We start from the raw sequence: 22,159 nt of genomic DNA on the forward strand, positions 1-22,159 counted from the left end.
TTGAATGAAATTTGGTATAGTAGGCAAATAAATAAATTGTTTTGACTAATCAAATCATTAATTACAATGGACAAAAAATAAATCATATCGTAATAATATTTAGAATAATGAGTTAACAGATAAAGATATAAAGTCGAGAAGGTCAAAATACAAAAATACGACTTAGATAAATAAACGTAACATGACTAAGGCAAAGTTCACAGATGCAAGGGTCGTGGCTGCCTACTTAAAGATACACATTGTACTTCCACTTACTTGTATAATTAAAAAAATTATTAGAATTTTGAGATATCAACTCGCCTAGTCATTGAGATTAAAGTTCATTGTACCTTGTTTGTATTAGGACACTTCATTTCATTACTCTGCCAAAATATATTCCCATTATAGAATAAAAGGTTGTAAAAAAAACATACAAAGAATATCATTTTCAAAGTATATAAAAAAAAAAAACGTATATGTACTGTTAACCTTAGATTATATCGTTTAAAAATGATATGAAAAGACGGGTATGTATTGTAAAAGTTTATAAAAAAAGCTTGTATTATTTATGAAAAGTAGAAGAAAAATAAATTATAATGATAGGACGGTTAGATGAATATACTCTTCATCGAGATATGATATTGTCTTCTTTGAGCATAAACTCTAGTGACTATGTTTTAGACTTCCCCAAAAAGCCTCGATCCAATGAAGATAGTATTATTTGATTATATACTCATGATTATTATCTATATTAGCCGAGATTGGACTTTCATCCAACAAAGATAACAAATTTATTTTTGCTAATATATATGTATATAATTACCATTTGTAAATCGATCCAACGGCTCTAAACTTTTCACTTCACTTCCCACGTTCGCCCGATTACTTATTCTTCACAACTCCAACGGTCCAATTTTTGCCCTTTCATTTTAGAAGTCCCAGAACCTATCCTTCATTAACTCTGAAAACTAGCCGTTACGAACACCAAAATCCTCCCCCCTCCTTAAATATTTTCGCCGACTTTCCATTCACGATGCACATTTGAATCTCTCAGATTTCGAGATTTCTCTCTCCTTCTTTTCAAAATCTTCACCCAATCCTTTTCCATGGCGCCGCCGTCTCACAGGTCGTCTTCTCCGTCGATGGTCGCCGGAAGAACAAGCCCTAATTCCAGAAATTCCGAAATCGTTAACCCTACCCGCCGGAGCTTCTCCAGCGAACCGAGGAGCTTGAATTTTAACACTCCGACGAACAGTCCCTCTGGTTTGTTTGAGTTTCTTTACCTGATTAATTGCTGAGTTTTAAATGGGTTTGAATCTGTTTAGTTACTGAGACAGTAACAGAGAAAAGTTTCTAGGGTTTATAAGTCGAATAGTCTCTGTTTTTTTTTTTTTTTTTTTTTTTTTTTCCGAGAAAATGGCAGAGAAAATTTGGTTGGGGTACAAAATTGAAAGAATCTCTTCTAATAATTAGCATCTTAGCTTTTATTTTCGCTATGATTTTGATGGTTATTTTGATTCTTCCACCGATTGTTTTCCTTCCGGGGATGATTTTGAACATTGGGAGTGTTTTTGAGTGGTTCGAATCTGTTTGGTTGTCGAGAAAGTAGCAGAGAAAGTTTAAGTGTAAACAAAAGGTCTACTTATTAGCTTCTTTCATTTCTTTGCTACGATTTCGATGGCTATTTTGTTTCTTCCGCTGATTATTTTCCGTTCTGTTCCTTCTAAATCTTAAATTACTTCCTTTCTGAACGTTTCTTTGAATGGTTTTTCAGATTATCCACGAAGGAATTCTACCAGCAGAGAAAATTTGTTTAATTCTCGTGACAATGAGGAGAAAGAAAATGGGAAAAATCAGAGTCCAAAACCTGTTCGAATCCGTTCGCCGGCGGCCGGAAAATCGACGAAGCACTTCATGTCTCCGACGATCTCTGCCGCCTCCAAGATTTCTGTCTCTCCGAAAAAGAAAATTCTGGGTGATCGGAACGAGCTAGTTCGGTCGTCTCTTTCATTTTCCGGCTTGAAAAGCTCTTCACTCAACTCGTTGAATCGAAATCCAGAGGCATCAGCGGCACTTGAATCCGATACGTATCAGGAAATTGCTCCGATTTCTAATCCCAAGAAATCCAAACCTGTGAAATTAGGTGGTTTTGAGGTCATTACTGGTTCAGAATCCACATACCGATACGATCCAGAAGTAGCACCAGTGGCAGTTGAAACCGATACGAAGTCAAAATCCACCATTGCAGCAGCACCTCTCAGAGCTTCTAAAACAGTGAAATCCGGTGGCTTTGATGTCATTTCTGATTCGCATTCAAATTCTGAGGTGGTAACAATGGCAGTTGAAACCGACGCGAAGCTTGAAATTACTCCGATTTCAAATTCTGCCATGGCTGCATTACCTCCCAAAGCTTCAGAGACCGTGGAATTTGCTGATGTCGAGGTAAGCTCTGACCCAAACAACGATTCAGAGTCTCCGGCTAAGACTGTTGATCTCAACTCAAGTTTGAAGGACAGTCTTGTTTCTTCTTCTATGAAAATAGCACCGCTCGATGCCGATCCATTAATGCCGCGTCCTTATGATCCCAAAACCAATTACCTATCCCCAAGGCCACAGTTCCTCCATTACAAACCAAGAAGAATCAATCAACTCGAACTAGACGGCAAACTTGAGGAACTCTTTTCCTCTGAATCTGAATTCACTGAGGGAACTGACTCGGAAGATCCACAGATGGAATCTGATGAAGCTTCTTCCAATGAATCGCATATGAAAGAAGAAGAAAGAGAAGAAGAGGAGGAGGAGGAGGAAGAAGTGATTGTTAACGTTTCTGAACAAAGCCCCGTTGAAGCTAAAAATTCATCTAAGCTGCACTTTTCCAGGACATTCAAGATCAGTTCTCTGCTTTTGATTCTGTTGACTGCTTGCTTTTCGATTTGTGTTGTTAATGTTCATGATCTCGAAAGAGCAAGCTTGTTGTTACCAATGGAGGATTCAACAAAAGTTTTCGAGTTTGCAAAAACGAATTTCAATGTGCTGGTGCGGAAATTTGAGGTTTGGCATGCTAATTCCAGATCTTACATTTCTGATATGGTTTTCAACATTGGAGGGCGGCGGCCATTGATTTATCCTAACCAAACTGGATTCTTACACAAAGATGTCAATTCGGAAGAGCAGTGCCTTGTATTATCTCATCAGACCTCGTGGGAAGAAGAAAATGATCTGAACGTAATGGAAGAAGCGAGGAAGGAGGGAGAAATAGACATTGTTGAAGAACATATCGTGAGAGGAGATCAGAATGAAGATGAAGAAGAAGAAGAACTATTATTGGAAGAGATTGAAGCCATGAAGGAGAGAGAAATTGACATCGAACACGTTGAAGGAGAAGTTCAGAATGAAGAAGAATCGTTTCAAGAGATTGAAGCCGATGCAAATGATTCAAAAGACGGTGAAGAAGAGAACGGCCAGGCTTCAGCAAAATCAGCTTCTGAAGAACCATTGCAAGAGACTGAAGAAGGATCATTGCAAGAAATCATTGAAGAGACCTCTACAAAATCAGCTTCTGATAAACTCAATGAAGAAGACAAAATCCAGGAGAAGCAAACTGAAGAGAATTACGAAGATTCCTCATCACCAGATTTTATCCACGATCAAATTGAACAAGAAGCTGCAACAGGAGGCGAGACAAAGGAAGAACAACAAAACGATTCAATTCAACAAAGAAACGCAGAAATTCAACATCAATCACCTCCAGTTTCTCCTCCTCCTTTTGCACCTCAATCTGACGCTGAAGATGAAAATGGCAGCAACATCGATCTCGTCGGAACTGCAACCAAAAACAGAATCTCAAGAGATTTCTCACAGAATACAGCAGTTATAGCATCTGCAATACTGCTAGGTTTATTTATAATCATACCTGCAGGACTGATTTATGCGAGAAAATCAGGCTCAAAAACATCATCCATGGCGGCCATTGCTGAAGCGCAAGAGGAACCGCCATTGCTGAAAGAGAAGAAGACATACCAGAGTCCGGCGGTACCAGAAGAAGAAGAAGCGATTAATGATGATGATCATGAGGATATCGCCAGAAAAGGATTTTGCTCTTCTGAAACGAGCAGTTTCCTGCAATACAGCAGCATGAAAGAAGAAGAAAAAGCGATAAATGATGATAATCGCGAGGATCTCGCCAGAAAGGGATTTTGCTCTTCTGAAATGAGCAGTTTCCTGCAATACAGCAGCATGAAAGAAGAAGACGAAACAGAAACAGCAAAGAAATTGACAGAAGCTCAAAACCATAGCCATGGGAGGAAGACGAGGAATTATTCAAGAACTCCAATGGCTTCCTCTTCTTTGGATGAATTTTCAGTGTCCACTTCGTCGGCTTCTCCATCGTATGGGAGCTTCACAACTTATGAGAAGATCCCAATCAAGCATGTGAGTATCTCTATTTTCAAATATTATATAATTTCGTTTTTTTCACTTAAAAAACACTTTTTAAAGCCCTTTAAAATCATTTTTAAACAGCTTTTATTCATTTTTACTCGTGATTTTAAATCACTTTTTAAAGCCCTTTAAAATCATTTTTAAATTATATATATATATATATATATATATATATATAATTTAACATTTTAAATTAAATTTTATTTGAACGTGTTATAAAAATGTTAAATTATATATATATATATGTGTTAAATTTTAAAAATAAATAAAAACCCAGAAATAAAAATATTTTTAGCGTTAAAATTTTGTTTTTTTTTTTAAGATTAGTTTACTTTATTTTCAGATTTTTTTTTATAAATAATGAAAACAAATTAAAAATAACAGATTAGTTAAAATTACAGGGAAACGAAGAGGAAGAGATTGTGACTCCAGTAAGACGCTCGAGTAGAATTAAAAAGACGGCACATCGATAGCTGTTTTACATGTGCGGAATGAAATGAGCTCATATGTTGTTAGTATATGTGTGGAATTAAATGAGCTCTAGTAGGATTAGATAAACGACATCCAAGTAGAATTAGAAAGATGACACATCAATATCCAATTTATGTGTGTATCAAATGAAATGAGTTCCTAGTAGAATTAGAAAAATGACGATCGATAGCCAGTTTACTAGAAAAATAGCACATTAATAGCGGATTTATGTGTACCGAACAAAATGTGATTCTAGTTGATGAAGCTCACATAGAACGTTGTGTTTGTGTTCTCTTTCTTCAGTTGCTTTCTTGTCTTCTCCTGTCTCAAATCTCGTCTCAGTCTTAGTACTTCAATGCTTAGTAGCAGCTCAACTTATTCGTATTTTTCCCAGTTTTCGATTTTTCCTACATCAAATATCAATACATCATCGATTCTTTTGGCTTCACAACTTCAACGTTAAATGTTCAGCCTTCGAGTTCTTCTTCCTCCACATAGCACGCATCCCTAGACCGAGGAGGAGTATGCTCAGTCCACTTGTATGGCGCTCAAAACACTGTCAAGGAGGAGAAATTAGGTTGGGCTCGAACTTGGTCGAGGAAAAAGAATGTGGGTTGCTCGAGGAAGAAGGAGAAATGGATAGAGTTTGGTTTCAACTCCTTTTCTTCTCTCTCTATGTAATCGAGTTTGGTCGAGTTAACTTGGTCCTTTACCCACCAAACCTGTATCCAACTTGAATTGGATCGGGTCTTAAAGCAAAAAAAAACCCACTCAATTCTTCTAATTCATATTAGATTGAATTCTCCCGTTATAATTCGGTTCTTATAATTTTAAATATTAGAACTAATTTTTATAATACGATAAAATGTTTATAAATATTTGTTATAATTAAAATTTTATCCAACAATAAAAATGAAACTTCAATTATTTTAAATTATAGGGACTGCAAATCTTGCTGGACTTTTGCACTGCTATCCGTACAACCTTGTCCAATCAAAGTTTTTTTTTATATATATTTATATATATAAAAAATCAAAGCCAATTCATATTTTCATGGTTTTAATTTTGGAATTATTCAAAATATTTCATATAAAATATTTTATTTTTAATACATATTGTTACCACAAATAAAACTATACAAAATTATCATTTAATTTTTAATTTCTATAAATTTTAAAATTTAAAATTAGTTATTATAAATGGATAAAGGTGTTATATTAAATCACAAACATCAAATTCTAACTGAGAAGGTTAAATTTGTAATTTAATCAGAAAAAGGTACGGCGGCAGAGGACACTGCAGGAAACAGTGGCCAGCGGTCACGTGACAGTTGCAGGTTGAACCTGAACCACGATCAAGCGCCGGGAAAGTTAGTTGACCGGTAATTTCCAATTAAATATATATTTCATTGCTTCAACTTAAATCTTGATAGCCCGACAAAAGTCTTCGCCATTCTCGATAATTAGGGTTCTGCCCAATAATCTTCTCTTTGAATATCCTTCTTCTTCTGGTAAAATCCACCATTGTTTGTTGTTACTCTTGTTTCAAACTCGATCGACAGCACTATTCAAAAGCGATCCAAGGCCTTTGCGGAAGAAGAAGGCCGAAGATAGTGCGGGTTTTTGTCAATGGCGGAGGTGGGTGCTATGATGATTCGTGCTCGTTGCAATTTCGTTGCTATAAACCCTGTGTTAGATGTGAAACGTTCAGATTCTCGTTTGTCGGTTATCGGTCGAACAGTTTGGTGCGATCGGGGTAGGATGAAGGGGAGAGTTGTAACTGGAGTTAAGGCGGCAATGCAGATGGATTTGGAGGATGATGAGAGGTTGAAACGATTGGACGGTTTAGAGGCGACATTAGGGCTTGATGTTGTGGCGGAGAGGGAATTGAAGGAGAAAGGGTTTTTGGGGATGAGGAAGACGAAGTTTGTTTGTACGATTGGGCCTGCGTGTTGTGCGATTGAGGATTTGGAGAAGTTGGCTTTGGAAGGTATGAACATTGCGAGATTGAATATGTGTCACAACACGAAGGAGTGGCACTATGACGTGATTAGGAAGATCAAGAAGTTGAATGAAAAAGGATTTTGTATTTCGGTGATGATTGATACTGAAGGAAGTCAGATTCATGTTGTTGATCATGGAGCTCCTTCCTCCGTCAAAGTAGAGGTAGATTTTTATATCTCTGTTATTTTTGCTGTAATTGTAGTGGTAATCAAATCAACAGAGAGTTATGATCCAGTGTTACTATTTTCCATTGTAATTTAAGAAAAACGGGGTTTAAATTATCTGGCCATCATTGTTCAGGATGGTTCAAATTGGTTGTTTACTGCTGAGAAATTCGAGGGCTCTCGTCCATTTACTGTTCAAGCGAGCTATGAAGGTTTTTCTGAAGGTGCTGCATTTTGAATCTTTTTTTTGTTTTCTCTGTCTTCTGAATTGTGATTAGAAGAAATGTGTGAATCCCACAAGTTAAATAGGATATGAGTTTGAATTCTACAGGTATCCAAGTGGGTGATTCAATTGTGATTGATGGGGGAATGGCATCCTTTGAAGTGATGGAAAAGATTGGGAATGATTTAAGCTGCAAGTGCACAGACCCTGGTTTATTTCTTCCTCGAGCAAAATGCAGCTTTTGGAGGGATGGGAGGCTTGTTGTGAGAAAACATGAGTCTCCCACGCTGTCAAATAAGGTAGGAAAGTGTCTGATGCATATCAATATTCATTCTGAATCATTTACTTGTGATGATGCAGATATTGTACGTTTGGAATTTCCCTTTTCGAGCCCCCTCAAAATTTTTAAAACGTGTCGGTTAGGAAGAGGGTTCCACACCCTTGTAAAGAATGCTTCTCCTCTCCAATATGGAATCTCACAATCCACCCTTTTCGGGGCCAGCGTCCTCACTGGCACTCGTTCCCCTCTCCAATCGATGTGGGATCGAACCTCACAAGTTTTTACCCCTCCCCAATGGCGTGGACATGATGTAAGGTTCACCGTTGAAAATTTTTCTTATTGTCAACAGGACAAGGTTTTACTGAATATGGTATGGTGACAAAAATGTTATGTTCATCATTAAAATTTGTCTTCTCATAGTGGTTGTCAACATTATAAGATTTTGTTTCTGAATGATATTGTGAACGACATTTTAGGATCATTTTTAAACTTTATTTTCTTGGGTTGTCAGCATCACAAGTTTTATCCCTGTATATCAACATCTATGTGCAGAAGAAACTTTATCCACTTTTCTGCAATTTTGCTCTCTCTTTTGACAAGGTTGACGATCGCATTAATGTGTCAAAATGTAAAAAATAATAACAAAAAAAATAGAGAGAAGAATTTAATGAATTACGTCTTCTTCTTGGATGATGCTAGTTCTCTGCTTTTCAACTCTGTTTTTCACAGTGTATTATACTATTTGGTTTACTATTTTATAGGATTGGTCCGACATTGAATTTGGAATCTCGGAAGGCGTCGACTTCATTGCCCTTTCCTTTGTGAGCAGTGCAGAATCTGTCAAGCATCTAAAGAGCTACCTATCAGCAAAATCAGCAAAGTAAGCATCGATTCAAGAAGTCAACATATTAGCATGAGTTAGGTTGGAATATCACTACCAGGCACGAAGGATATATCCCGATGTCCCTTTCAATTGATTTTTCATCAACACTGGTTTCTTAGCCGCAATTCATAAATTGTCTGGAAATCTTCTTTATTGAAACTGATATTGTGTAATTTCAAAACCCATTTTAGTAGTTAAGGATAAAAAAAATGTTTTCATGCACAGATCTGTGAGAGTATTGGCCAAGATTGAAAGCTTGGAGTCCCTTCAAAATCTAGAAGAAATCATAAAGGCTTCTGATGGAATCATGGTGGCTCGAGGGGATCTTGGGGTTGAAATTCCTCTCGAGCAGATACCAGCAGTCCAAGAAGAGATAACTAGTGTCTGTAGGGAGCTGAACAAACCAGTGATCGTAGCTTCTCAACTTCTAGAGTCGATGGTTGAATATCCTACTCCAACACGTGCTGAGGTACGAGTTTTTTAGTTAGTTTGTTTTTTTCAACTTCAGGTACAGATCCAACTATAGTTCTTGTGAGATCCCACATCGGTTGGAGAGGAGAACGAAACATTTCTTATAAGGGTGTGGAAACTTCTTCCTAGCAGATGCGTTTTAAAACCGTTAGACTGACAAGTAATACGTAATGGAGCAAAGTGGACAATATCTACTAGTGGTGGGCTTAAGATGTTATAAATGGTATAGAGCCAAAATCGGGCACTGTGCCAGCGAGGATGTTGGGCCCTCAAGGGGAGTGGATTGTGAGATCTCACATCGGTTGGAAAAGGGAACGAAACATTCTTTATAAGAGTGTAGAAACCTCTCCCTAACAGACATGTTTTAAAATCGTGAGGCTGACGGCGATAAGGTCAAAACGGACAATATCTACTGATGGTAGACTTGGGTAGTAATTGATACCTTATATGAGTTATTCAAAAACGTATTTCCGAGTTGAAATTTCTGGTGCTCTCTGGTATCAGTCTAGAATAATGATCAGTCTTGGTGTTCAATAGGTTGCAGATGTTTCTGAAGCTGTCCGACAGTATGCCGATGCATTGATGCTGTGTGGAGAGTCTGCCATAGGATCATATGGACAGAAAGCGCTTTCGGTTCTGCAGATAGCCAGCAGCCGAATGGAGTTATGGAGTCGTGAAGAAAATAGGAAACATTTCCTTCCCCAACATCAACTTGGGGTGTCATGCACGATCGCATTGCCGAAGAAATTTGCAATTCTGCAGCGGAATTGGGTAAAACTCACTTTTCTCCACTTGCTTTCTTAACAATCCCTTCGTGTGTGATCATGAAAATAACATCAGAATCCCCTTTCGGTCATATATCATGTCTAACTTCTAGCTTCTTTATTACGTAATCATGCAGAAGAAAATTATAAAGTTATTCTTTGTTAGTTTCAATTTGGTACTTTTTGTTTAGAAGTACATATTAACAAAATCTTTCATATCATCTTGGCTGTTCGCTTCTCAAAAAATCAAGTTTCGTTTGATGGGAGAGATAAACCATGGTAGATCGACTTAGTAGTCGATGTAAACGATAAAAGACTCGGACGAAATGAGTTCAAGACATAATGGTCATTTACCTAAGATTTAATATGTGTGACAGCCCAAGCCCACCGTTAGCAGCTATTGTATGCTTTTGTCCCTTCACGATTTTAAAACAGTCTGCTAGGGAGAAGTTTTCACTCTTATAAAGAAAGTTTTGTTCTCCTCTCCAACCAATGTGGCCTCAGTATTCTCACTGGCACACCATTCGGTGTTTGACTCTGATACTATTTATAACAATCTAAGCCTACCGCTAACAAACATTGTCAATTTTACGTATTGTCGTCAGCCACACGATTCTAAAACGCATCTACCAAAGAGAGATTTCCACACTCTTACAAATAATGTTTTGTTCCCCTCTCCGGCTAACGTAGGATCTATGAATTATCTTGAAAACCATATCTAATAGGGTTAGACAATTCTCTATGCCAACAGGGTTCGCTAGTTTAGACACTCACAGATATAAAAGTACAAATGGCTAGTGATACTGAATTGGAGTAAAAAGAAAGTGTCATATACAAAAGTAGATAACATTTAGCAACAACAGAGACATATTGTATCAAAAAAGTTATGGGTTGTGTCGTGGTGGGTGTGGTAGTACTGATTATATCATTTATAGGTTTCAAGAAACAATTCAATTACCTTTGAAAGGAAAGCTTCTGAAACTAGTTAACACCACCATGTGCTTTGTTGCAGCCAACAAACTTTCAGTAGACGCTATATTCGTGCTCACAAAGCAAGGTCACATGGCTTCTCTTCTATCCCGAAACCGCCCCAGCCCGCCTATATTCGCATTAACCGACGACGACAGCACGAGAATGGCTTTGAATCTTCAATGGGGAGTGTTTCCTCTGCGCATTGACCTCTCAGACGACATAGAAGCCAACATCTCAAGAGGAATCGAGCTTGTGAAGTCAAAGGGACTGGTCAAACAAGGGGACTTCGTGTTGATGGTCTCAGAGATCTCTCCAGCTCGAGCTGCATCTATGGCGTCCCAATCAATCCAGCTGAAATCCATCGTGTAGCACAAACAGAAAACCAAGGCAGGTCAGAGGTTTTATATACTGGAAACTGCTTTAGGATGCTTTGTAGTATGCTTTTTAGTGGTTTGTGATTGCCCGTACCATATGTGGTGGCTACTCATTTATCTATCTCATTATATGTGAAACGACGTCGGTTTGTTACTTGTGGCCATGTCTGATAGGTTGCTTGCTGTAGTATAGCTAATATTTGGTGATTGAACAACTCTATTGAAATTATTGGCCATTGTTGATATGTTTGTAGAAAACGACAAAAGATGTGCCAAACTTTAGATCTGATTTTTAAAGTAATATTATTTATTTTATTATTAAATTTTAAGTTTTAGGAATTAGAAGTTTTAAAGGCTGAAGTATAATTGAATCTGTAATTTATCACTCTTTATTAAAATATATATATATATATTAATTATGGTTTATTTATTTATTTTGTTATTTTAACACCTAATTTAATAATTGTCGTACACTTCCCATAAAGTTAAAGTATCTCCATATGGATTAATTAATAATCTATTCATTTTAATTAATTCACTCTTGTACGTTCAATTAATTTACTGCATGGTTTTCTTTGAATAATCATAATTGATTAGTGCTTATCATAATTTTAAAAAAAGTACTATCAATTGAATTTCTTTATTCAAATATTTATTAAGTAATTAATGAATAATAGCAATTTACAATTTATGTATTAATCTCATACCAAATAATTTGTTTCTATATATATATATATAAAAGAAGCAATATTCTCGAACAATTTTTAGTAATATTATTTAGAGACACCTTAAACATTTATCGAAGAAATAACAAAAGTTTAGGGCTCCTAAACCCTCCTAAACCCTAAAAACCATTAGGTCCACAACAAAGTATAGGGACCCTAAACCCTAAAAACAATTAGGTCCACTAAATATACATAACAATTAAAAGTCGAAAGAATTTCACGACAATATTTCAAAAGTTAATAATGAAAACAAAATAGTATTCAAACAAACACATGTACATATATAATTTATCCGCTCGAACATTACTCGATAAATATAATATTAATTAAATATTGACCGTTCTAACCCTTACCTAGACCTCGAAATAAACATACATACAAACTAACCAAACGTCGTAAATGAAACGCCCCTTGTGGTGGAAATCTCTACGCCAAAGTGTATCATTCATTGTTATCCCCACGCATACCCCTCTTTTGCCTCTCCTCATTCAAGCTCTCCCATTTAAAAAAAAAAAAAAAAAAAAAAAAAAAAAAAAAAAAAAAAAATTATATTATTATTATTATTTTAAAGCATAGTAAAAAGGCCAGTGTGGGCCCCACATTACACGTCAGCGTTTAATTTTACATTTTGCTAAAATGCGCCATGGCGGATGCGTATACGCTTTAATAGCTAAATTCCGTACCAATTTTTTCCATTTCATTTTGTTTTGTGTTTTTGTTATTTTTGGAAAACTAAAATGAAACTATTTATTCTTCTTCTCCCGTTGAATTGCTTGTGAGGAAGAAAGTTCCATCTCTGCTTCTAGTTCTACTTCTAGTTCTACCTATGGCTGCTCTGCAAATTCTCAAATCAACTGTCTCTCCTCTTTCGTTCTCTCAGCCGAGTTTTGGCGTCCAATCGAGCCGGTTCTTCTCGGAGTTGGATTCCTCGAGGAGGTTTGTACGGTTCCATGGCCGTCGGAGAAGTTTGAGATATGGCTGCGTTTGTAGGAGGTTGAGTTTCTGTTGCGCTGCTCAGGATGCTCATAAGGAAAGCAATGGTAAGTTATAGCCGGCTTTTCTTCTTCTTCTTCTTCTTCTGATTCTGCTTGTTGCGGTCTTGTTTTTTGTTCTGTGTTTTTTTTTTCGTTCTCAGTGGATTTGCCTTGCTTGGATCTTCTTCATGAATTGATTTGCGTTATCATGGACTTCGTGTTGCTTATATTGAAGGCGAGAGATCGAGAGGCTACTAATTAACTTGTTTTGGTGAGGCAATAGTTCCATGGTGTATGTTGTTCGGATATTCCATCACTCTCACTCGTGAATGATCTTGCTCTTCTGAGAATCGTGCGAGCATTCATTCGGCTATTCTTTCGTCACTTCTGGTTTATCTTTCTCAGTGCATTTTCCTTGCTCGGATGTCTTGATGAATTGATGCTAGTGATCATAGACTTGAGCGAGAGATAGAGAGGCAATAAGTAGCTTAAGCCTTCGCTGAGGCAGAATTTGCGTGGTGTAGTTTGTTGTTCGGATTGTTCGTCACTTCCGAATTTTCTTGTTCTGTGGATATTAGCTCAATCATGTAGAAAAAATCGTACGAGACAAGATCCTTCCAGCCATTCGTCCGTCATTCCTTAAATCTCATTCACTGTGCATTTTCCTTGTTTGGATATCTTGATGAATTGATGTTCGTTATTGTGGACATCGTTCTGCTTATTTATTTCCGAAGTGAGAAATGGAGACACAAATGCACCGAGAGAATTCGGGACGAATCGACGAATAGTTGGATGGACCTCGTACTATCTTGTTTTGCCACATGCTTGTGCTACAGTCCACAGAATAAGGTAGTAGATGTTCATTATCATAGAGCTCATCTTGCTTAGTTTCAAAAGGCGAGAGTTAGGAGAGGCATCTAACTTTCTTAGAAGAGGCGGAAGTTGCACGGTGAAGTTTATTCAGATGGTCTTTCATTTCTTAGTTTTGGTTATTCAGCCAGAGAACACTTGGTAGATGGATAAAACCATAATTCCTACCAATATCTGTGTTAACCATGAATCTGTAACCCTGGTTTTTTTATTGGTCCAGTTGTTATAGTTAAAGCTTTTAGGAAGCTACATATCTGTACCAAACCAACAGTTCTAGTACACGTACTTGTATTAGGAGTGGTAGCTGGCTATGCTTGTTTAGATTGCTTGAACAGCTTGCTAAAGGTCGAATTGCTCCTCTGAGAAGCATTTCCATTTTGGACATTAGAGATTTGTTCAGCCAGCGTAACAGTGGCATGGTTTCTTTAGTCTTCCAAGTTTATCTTCCATGAACTTTCCAGGCAAGTCTCTTTTGAGTGCATTATCTTCTTACCATGTTCATACTTGGCCTTTCTTCTTCGATTCATATAGAAGAACTTTTTCGTATTAGAGCATAGTTTTTAGAGTTCACCTGATTTGATGTTCCAAGAAAGTTTGTATCTGCCTCAGTAGTAATGCTTCTACTAGTAGGTCTTTATAGTCGGAATCTTTCATGTTCTGAATCTTAGTTTTTGTTAATTCTAGTAGGAACCTGAAAATTCTCTTTTCTTGACTATTTTCTTGTACATTTTTTTATGCATAAGCCGTACCTTCCCACTCAAGTTTGCCACAAGTAGCATACAAGAAGACTATATTGTTGAGTTAGTGACTGGTTAAATCACCTTATTGTAGCTTATGGACAATGCTTTCAATTTCAAAAGACTCCTAGTGTTTTCCAAGGTTAGAGAAAGTGTTATTTGGCTGCTCCCACGATCTCTGTAGAGGTCTGGTATGATAGAAATCTTTTGCCGATCTTATTTGTCATCATATTATTCTCTGTTTCCCGTCCTTGGTAGTTTGGATAAGTCAAACTGTTGTAAAATGTTTTCCCCATTTCATTTGTGACTACTAATGGACATGCATCACCTTCAAAAACCATCACAGCCTTGTGTTTGCATTCAGTATATTACTTGAGTTGAATATATTGAAGAATGTTTTCGGTTTCAGACCTTCGATTATGTTAATTTAAGGTTTTATACATTACTTTTTTCAGGAGAAGAACCTCCAGAATCATTATTCATGAAGGAGCTGAAGAAGAGAGGTATAACTCCCACTTCCTTGCTTGAGGATACTAAAAGCACTGAATTTGAACTGGGTGGTGAGACGACGGGAGAAAACATAGATTTCTCCGGTACAAGTGCTGTTTCAACTGAAGTTAGCAAGAGCCTATCCAATCAAAGGGAGCGTTCCATGCAATTGAACAGTGAAGGCCTTGAGGTTAATTTCCTTATGATTTTATTTATTCGAGTTTATGAGTTATTCAAATTTCTCAATTCATTATATCTGATCTGTTTTGATTTCTATTGTTTCCTTGCTTGAAGAGTTGTGACCAAAATAACCAGAATTTGGTGAACAATTAATGAAAATATTATTACCATTCACCAAGAACAATGAAAGACTGGCCGGCCATACAAACCAAAAGCTAAAGACCTAAGGAATCTATAAAAAAAGAATTACAATAAGTTGCCGGCTCCAAAGTTGATAATCATCCAAAACAATTGGACGACCAAAAACTCTCTGGAGAAAAAGCCTAAAGAAAAGCATTGTAGTGAGCCAAGCTCCAAAACATCCTACCATTATCTTTTCTTTCCCATAAAAATCCTCATAATTCTTTCTAACTTAATACTCCAAACAGCAACAAAGTAATCCGCCTGCTGACTGCTGATGAACCTTTCCTTCGTTGGTAGAGGATGAAAATAATCTCAATTCTCATCCACACATCAGTGATTAGAAATGAAAGAAATACTCCTGATAATACACTAGATGTATTGAAAAATTTCTACCAAAGCTTCTCAGAAAACATGCATCCGAGAATGCTCTTTTGATGTGCCTGCTTGCAAAGATCACACCATTTGAAGTCAAACTACCCAAGACAATTTTGAATAAGTCCTTGATATCGATTCTCCCAAGGCAACCAGCCAAAAGCAGAATCAAGGGTGTTGTTTGTTGGTGATATGATGGTATCTTTTATAAAATATAAAACTACTAGTAGTTGCCAACTAAATATTAGGTTGAACATAAAGTTGTATTAATTAATTGATGAACATATTTTATGTCTCAACCACAAACTTTCCTCCATCCCTATAGCTCAATTAGAAAGATTTACTTTCTATAGGTATAGAAAAGCACCATCAAACATGAAGCCCAAGATAATCGAGAAATAATTAGTCATTTGTATTAGTAGTTCTTATAAAAACAAAACGTACTTGTAGATTTTTTTTTAAAGAAGTGTTACTTGGACATGCAAAGGATCATAATCGGAATCCATCATAGTGAGGTTTGAAATTGAAGTATGCAGTATTTGAGCCTTCTACATGTCACTGGAACTGTATTCTATTATCAAACAAAAACCTAGGAAAAACTAGGGAAGTTCATTTCTAATTTTGTTCTGGAATGAACACAATCTGAGTGATCCATTCGTTGCAGTTTTTTGGCTCACTTCTAAAAGAGAGAACAGTTTCTATATGATTGCTTTAATTTCTACATTCTGGCATCAATTTGTTCTACTTATTTCGTTCCTTTTTCATTCCAATTTCAAGTGATTATCATTTCTAAGGCATATTTCAATCATCTTTCAATCATCTATATTGTAGTTTGTGTTAGTAATCACGACCTTCCACATGTTATGATATTGTTCACTTTGAGCCTAAGCTCTCGTGACTTTACTTTTGACTTTCCTAAAAGGCCTCGTAACAATGGAGATAGTATTTCTTACTTATGAATCTTTATTCAACTCCTTAATTAGCCGATGTGGGACTCCCCTCCCAACAATCCTCAACCGTTTGAAGATGTTTAAGGTTAACATTGTTTTATTTGGTTTCAGGGTTTGATCCCTCGTGCTAAACTTTTGGTAACACTGGGAGGAACATTTTTCTTAGGATTCTGGCCGTTGATCGTCATCACTGTTTCATTATTTTTTGCTTTATACTTTGTAAGGCTTCTTGAATTCCAGATTAACATCCAAGTACTAAAGAGGAGCTAGACTTTGTGCTTGATTACAAAGACCTAGATGAAAACTAACCATTCTTAAATATTTTGTTCCAACGCAGTTTTTTGGATCATCTTTTGTTCACGACGGCACCCAAACGCCACCATCTCCTCCACCATATGTTTATCCATATGCTCCTTTAGAAGACGAGAGGATTTCACAAATAGCTCCTCGTGTAAATTGACTGGTACCCATTATAATCCTAATTGGTTGGTTTTCTGCTACTTACTTATATTGATTCCTGTCCTTGCAATAATATGTATATATGAAAATGATTTTTAGCTAGAATTTTCTTGTTTACACTTTTTTTGGTTAGGATTTTTAGCTAGAATGTCCTTGCAATATCTGACCTCAGAGTACATGCTTTTATGACGAGCTATACTCAATTTGGTTTCTTTTCTTTTTTTTTTTTTTTTTTTTTTTTTTTTGTGGCTAGATCTTACCCATCAAGTTTATAGGTACTTTTATTTCTCAAGGCATTAGGACTTTTTTTACATTTTAGTAGAATTTACCCATCCAGTTTATGGGTAATTTTATTTCTCAAGGCATTAGGTGACTTTTTTTACTTTTTAGTAGAATTTACCCATCTAGTTTATGGGTAATTTTATTTCTCAAGGCATTAGGTGACTTTTTTTTACTTTTTAGTAGAATTTACCCATCTAGTTTATGGATAATTTTATTTCTCAAGGCATTAGGTGACTTTTTTTACTTTTTAGTAGAATTTACCCATCTAGTTTATGGGTAATTTTATTTCTCAAGGCATTAGGTGACTTTTTTTTTTTACTTTTTAGTAGAATTTACCCATTTAGTTTCTGGATAATTTTATTTCTCAATGCATTAGGTGACTTTTTTTATACTTTTTACTTTTAGCTTTCGTCTGTGAAAGCTGGGAGGGGGGTTTTGAGCTTTTTGATGTTCTAATTGAATTTTAAAATTTTAAATTCGTGTAGATCGAACATAAAAAGAGACTCTTGACTTGGACACCACGTTTAGGCAACCTTTTAGGTGTGCGTGGGTCTTTCTTTTTTGGGAATCCACAGTTACACTCCAACATCATTTTCTTTTTGAAAGTTACATTCTATACTTTTAGGTATTCTTGTGGGTCTTTTTAGGAATTCTTTTTTATTGGTTAACTTAAAATTTAGTATCTATATTTTTTCATTTTTCTTTCTTTTTTTGAAACTTAGAATTTAATACATATAATTTTAATGGTTAGAATTAGTCTTTATAGTTTGATAAAACCTTATAAAATGTGATTATTTAGGAAAATTTTATCAAATAAATTTTTAAATATTTATTAAACTATATAAAGAAACTTGTGATTCAACTGTCATTAGTTGCACCCTTCTGCTAGTTTCTTTTTAATTTATAATTTTTTATTTAATTCTGTAGTCGTGTGGGGGTGGTAGAGATAGAGATTATCGACCGACCCTTGGATAATTACATCACCCACTGGTAGGTAGAACTTTCAATTTTGTCATACTAAAATAATTTGCATATTACATTTATCAAAATTAGTATTCATTTGTAATAAAGACCTAAAAAACAACACAATTTTGGGGTTTGATTTGGAATTAATTTGCCAAAGAAGAGTGCATTTTGTTTTTTGGAAGACTCAGATAAAAATCTTTAGATTAAAAAACAATAGAGCAAAATAACAAGCCATTAATAAAATGGCAAATTGATTAAAATGAGAATAATAGATGTTTGTTCACAAAAGCCTTGGAAACAATTATCACAGGATAACATTTCATAATAAGAAAAAGAAAACATAACAGACAAAGACAGCACCAACATACGAAGGGGGACAGACATAACCCACTCCTAACAATGAGAGATCTGTTCAATAGTCTTCTCCTTCATCGTCCTCACCCTCAGCCGACTCAGCACCGACTTCTTCATAATCCTTCTCGAGGGCAGCAAGATCCTCTCGGGCTTCCGAGAACTCTCCTTCCTCCATACCCTCACCGACATACCAGTGCACGAAGGCGCGCTTGGCATACATGAGATCAAACTTGTGGTCAATTCGGGAGAAGACCTCAGCAACGCTGGTTGAGTTAGAGATCTTGCAGACAGCCCTCTGCACCCGGGCAAGATCGCCTCCAGGGACAACAGTTGGTGGCTGGTAGTTGATACCACACTTGAACCCAGTGGGGCACCAGTCAACAAACTGGATGGTACGCTTGGTCTTGATGGTAGCAACAGCAGCATTCACGTCCTTTGGCACAACATCACCACGGTACATCAGACAGCAAGCCATGTACTTACCATGTCGAGGGTCACACTTAACCATCATAGACGATGGCTCAAAGGCACTGTTGGTGATCTCAGCCACTGAGAGCTGCTCATGGTAAGCCTTCTCGGCTGAGATCACTGGTGCATATGAGGAAAGCATGAAGTGGATTCTGGGGTATGGGACCAAGTTGGTCTGGAATTCGTTCACATCCACATTCAGGGCACCATCGAACCTCAAACTGGCAGTTAAAGATGAAATAACCTGAAATCATACAGAACATATAAGTCAACAAAAATTCATGGCTATTAATGGTATGAAATAAGATCAGATCTGAGAAATGTTAAATGGCTACCTGAGACACCAGGCGGTTGAGGTTGGAGTAGTTGGGTCGCTCAATGTCAAGGGAGCGCCTGCATATATCGTAAATGGCTTCATTGTCAAGGAGCACAGCAACATCGGTGTGTTCCAAGAGGGAATGGGTTGAGAGGACACTGTTGTATGGCTCAACAACAGAAGTTGAGACTTGTGGGGAGGGGTAAACAGTGAACCCAAGCTTGGATTTCTTTCCATAGTCAACCGACAAACGCTCCAAAAGGAGGGAGCCAAGACCAGATCCAGTACCACCACCAACGGCGTTGAACACAAGGAATCCTTGAAGACCAGTGCAGTTATCAGCTAGCTTGCGGATTCGGTCCAAGCAGAGATCAACAATTTCCTTCCCAACTGAAACAAGATATAAAGAGAACACGTTAATGAATGAAAAGATTAAATTAAATTAATACATAAATCAAGAGAAATCAAGATCAAGTAATTACCGGTGTAGTGACCACGGGCAAAGTTATTGGCGGCATCTTCCTTGCCACTGATGAGTTGTTCAGGGTGGAAGAGCTGACGGTAAGTTCCAGTCCTCACCTCATCAATAACGGTAGGTTCAAGATCGACAAAAACCGCACGAGGAACATGCTTTCCCGCACCAGTTTCACTGAAAAAGGTGTTGAAAGCATCATCGCCTCCACCAGTAGTGGTGTCGCCTGGCATTTGGCCATCGGGCTGTACAGTACAAATACGTTTCCGTCAGTTTAATTGATGTACACATACGAAGGAGTTTCTTAAGCCAAGATTGTTTAATAATACAAAGATAACTACAATGATTGTTCAAACACCGAATACTACAAGCGATAGTGCGACTTCTGTTGAAAACATGGATTTGAAGAAAGTTAAAAAAACGCACGTAACGAGGATACAGGAAGAACCAACGAAAACACAGTGTACACACAAATCTCATTAAGATATACTCCATTACCAGATCTGGACGTATAGATCAACCGACATTCCATTTCTCAAATAATACATGGAGTGTACTCTAGAATACAACAGAGATCGAGCTGATTTACGAATATATAACACAGATAACGAAGATTTGTGAAAACGGAGTTCAACAAATAATTCGTAAAAAGCCATATAAAACACTCACAGACACTCAAGAACAACAAAACCTCGGCCAAGACAACGCTAGGCGTAGATATGCGGATCATTCATTACAGATCGAGTGAACGGAAGGAAAACAGTCAGACTCTACAAAAATCAAACATAAATAGCAAAACTCGAGCCAAAACAAGGACGGTTGCAGAGATGCATACAGCTCCTTACAGATCCAGAGGATACGAAGTGAAAACTAAACGAATCGCGTGTAAATCCAAAAAAAATAAACAAAACACAGGCCAAATCAAAGACAGAAACAGAAATGTCTACAGTTTCATACAGATCGAGAGAATGAAGGACAAAAACAGAGAGAATGATACCTGAATACCGTGTTCGAGGCAGTAAAGCTCCCAGCAGGCATTTCCGACCTGGATACCGGCCTGACCGATGTGGATTGAAATGCACTCTCTCATTTTGGCTTAGGAACGGGGAATGAAGAAGAAGAAACAGAGATCTGAAAAGGAACTGGAGAGAAATAAAATATCTCGCGACAGGAAGAAAGACGTTTGTGAAGACGCCTTCCCCTTAGAAACCCTTATTTTGGATCGGATAGACGATAAGGAAATGAATGGAGAAGCGTATTTATAGTGAGAGCCGAATGGAACGGAAGAAGAGGGGCAGTGGTTTACATTTTTTTACCGTTGTGGGGACAACTGGACGGCAGCTAAGCCTGAGTTGGTTTACTCTGGTTGGTTGAGATTTAACCATGGTTAGGGAGATTCGCCTTTTTCGCTTTTTCAAAATTTGAATTGGAGTTATTGGCGGGTAATGGGTCGATTTCGTGGGCCGGGCCGTGGGCTTGGATCTGGTCCTTACAGCTGGCCCTGGTTGGCACTTTGTACTATTACTTCATTAAATTAGTTTTCATTTTAAAACCTTTAAATTTGTTTCTTTACGCTTTTAATAATTTTAAAATGGAAAACATCCAATTAAATTTAAAATTTTAGAATAATTAATCATCCATTTTAAATTAAGTCCAAATAATATAATCCAAATTAAAATTTACAAACTATTAATATAAAATTAAATTTACACTTTAAAAGCTATTAAAGTTAATTATAACTATTTTTGAGCTCACAGCATTAAAAAATGTTAGAACATCACAAAATTTTAAATATATCTAGTTTTTTAGTCAAAAACACAAAAATTACTTACTCAATTCGTATTTACTATAAATAAGTTTATACTAAAATTAAAATTTAACTTTATTTATTTTTGTTTTTTTTTTGTTTTTTTTTTTTTTTGCATTTTATGTTGGTGGTTGTTAATCCAGTGTCAACCCTTTTTGTTTTTTACATTTTATTTCACGGTTGTTGGGTGAAATGCGTAGAGGTCAGAAAGAACACCGACAGATCATTTCACCGCTCCACCAAAAAATTTCTCTACGCCTGTCCAAGGTTGAGCCCCTGGGATTTGACGGCGGACTTAAAAAGCCATGCTTTACGTCCAAATCAATAACACTTGCATCCTCTATATTACCGCGGCTGCTGGCACAGAGTTAGCCAATGCTAATTCCCTAAATACCGTCATTGCTTCTTCTCCGAGAAAAGAAGTTCACGACCCGTAGGCCTTCGACGTAATAATGAATTAACAGAAATAGAATTATAAATTTCATGAAGAGGTACGATGTGAAAACGGGATAGATCACTTTTTAACCGGAC

The 22,159-nt window shown here is 36.8% G+C and overlaps 4 protein-coding genes across 6 annotated transcripts; 3 read left to right on the forward strand and 1 right to left on the reverse strand.

The window, feature by feature from the left end:
• Positions 1-999: 999 nt before the first annotated feature.
• On the forward strand, positions 1,000-5,192 carry LOC111788283 (uncharacterized). Its single transcript, XM_023668610.2, has 3 exons — positions 1,000-1,242; positions 1,754-4,410; positions 4,821-5,192. Exons 1-3 carry the CDS (start codon positions 1,086-1,088, stop codon positions 4,890-4,892), a joined length of 2,886 nt encoding a protein of 961 aa, XP_023524378.2. The 5' UTR covers positions 1,000-1,085; the 3' UTR covers positions 4,893-5,192.
• Positions 5,193-6,303: 1,111 nt separating this feature from the next.
• Positions 6,304-11,363, forward strand: LOC111779961 (plastidial pyruvate kinase 1, chloroplastic). The gene is given in 8 exon segments (XM_023660187.2): positions 6,304-7,055; positions 7,194-7,281; positions 7,389-7,579; positions 8,322-8,440; positions 8,669-8,912; positions 9,452-9,635; positions 9,638-9,685; positions 10,691-11,363. Coding segments are annotated over 8 exon segments (1,740 nt in total). The 5' UTR covers positions 6,304-6,518; the 3' UTR covers positions 11,020-11,363.
• A 1,096-nt stretch (positions 11,364-12,459) lies between these two features.
• LOC111794456 (uncharacterized) lies at positions 12,460-17,004 on the forward strand. Of its 3 annotated transcripts, XM_087124393.1 has the most exons (5): positions 12,653-12,789; positions 13,814-14,054; positions 14,786-15,009; positions 16,616-16,723; positions 16,842-17,004. In XM_087124393.1, the coding sequence occupies exons 2-5, from the start codon at positions 14,042-14,044 to the stop codon at positions 16,962-16,964; spliced, it is 468 nt and encodes a 155-aa protein (XP_086980519.1). In that variant the 5' UTR covers positions 12,653-12,789; positions 13,814-14,041; the 3' UTR covers positions 16,965-17,004. The 3 variants fall into 3 exon arrangements, with proteins under 3 accessions (XP_023532263.2, XP_023532257.2, XP_086980519.1); XM_023676489.2 differs by lacking the exon at positions 13,814-14,054 and having other exon boundaries at positions 12,461-12,789; XM_023676495.2 differs by lacking the exons at positions 13,814-14,054; positions 16,616-16,723 and having other exon boundaries at positions 12,460-12,789.
• Positions 17,005-18,435: 1,431 nt separating this feature from the next.
• Positions 18,436-21,061, reverse strand: LOC111794469 (tubulin alpha chain). The gene is made up of 4 exons (XM_023676506.2): positions 20,819-21,061; positions 19,832-20,066; positions 19,369-19,739; positions 18,436-19,277 (listed from the first exon to the last, which is right to left on the reverse strand). The coding sequence occupies exons 1-4, from the start codon at positions 20,909-20,911 to the stop codon at positions 18,624-18,626; spliced, it is 1,353 nt and encodes a 450-aa protein (XP_023532274.1). The 5' UTR covers positions 20,912-21,061; the 3' UTR covers positions 18,436-18,623.
• Positions 21,062-22,159: the final 1,098 nt, after the last annotated feature.

Source organism: Cucurbita pepo, chromosome 1 (genome assembly GCF_057944985.1).
Source record: "Cucurbita pepo subsp. pepo isolate OVF chromosome 1, ASM5794498v1, whole genome shotgun sequence".
Classification (NCBI taxonomy): domain Eukaryota; kingdom Viridiplantae; phylum Streptophyta; class Magnoliopsida; order Cucurbitales; family Cucurbitaceae; genus Cucurbita; species Cucurbita pepo.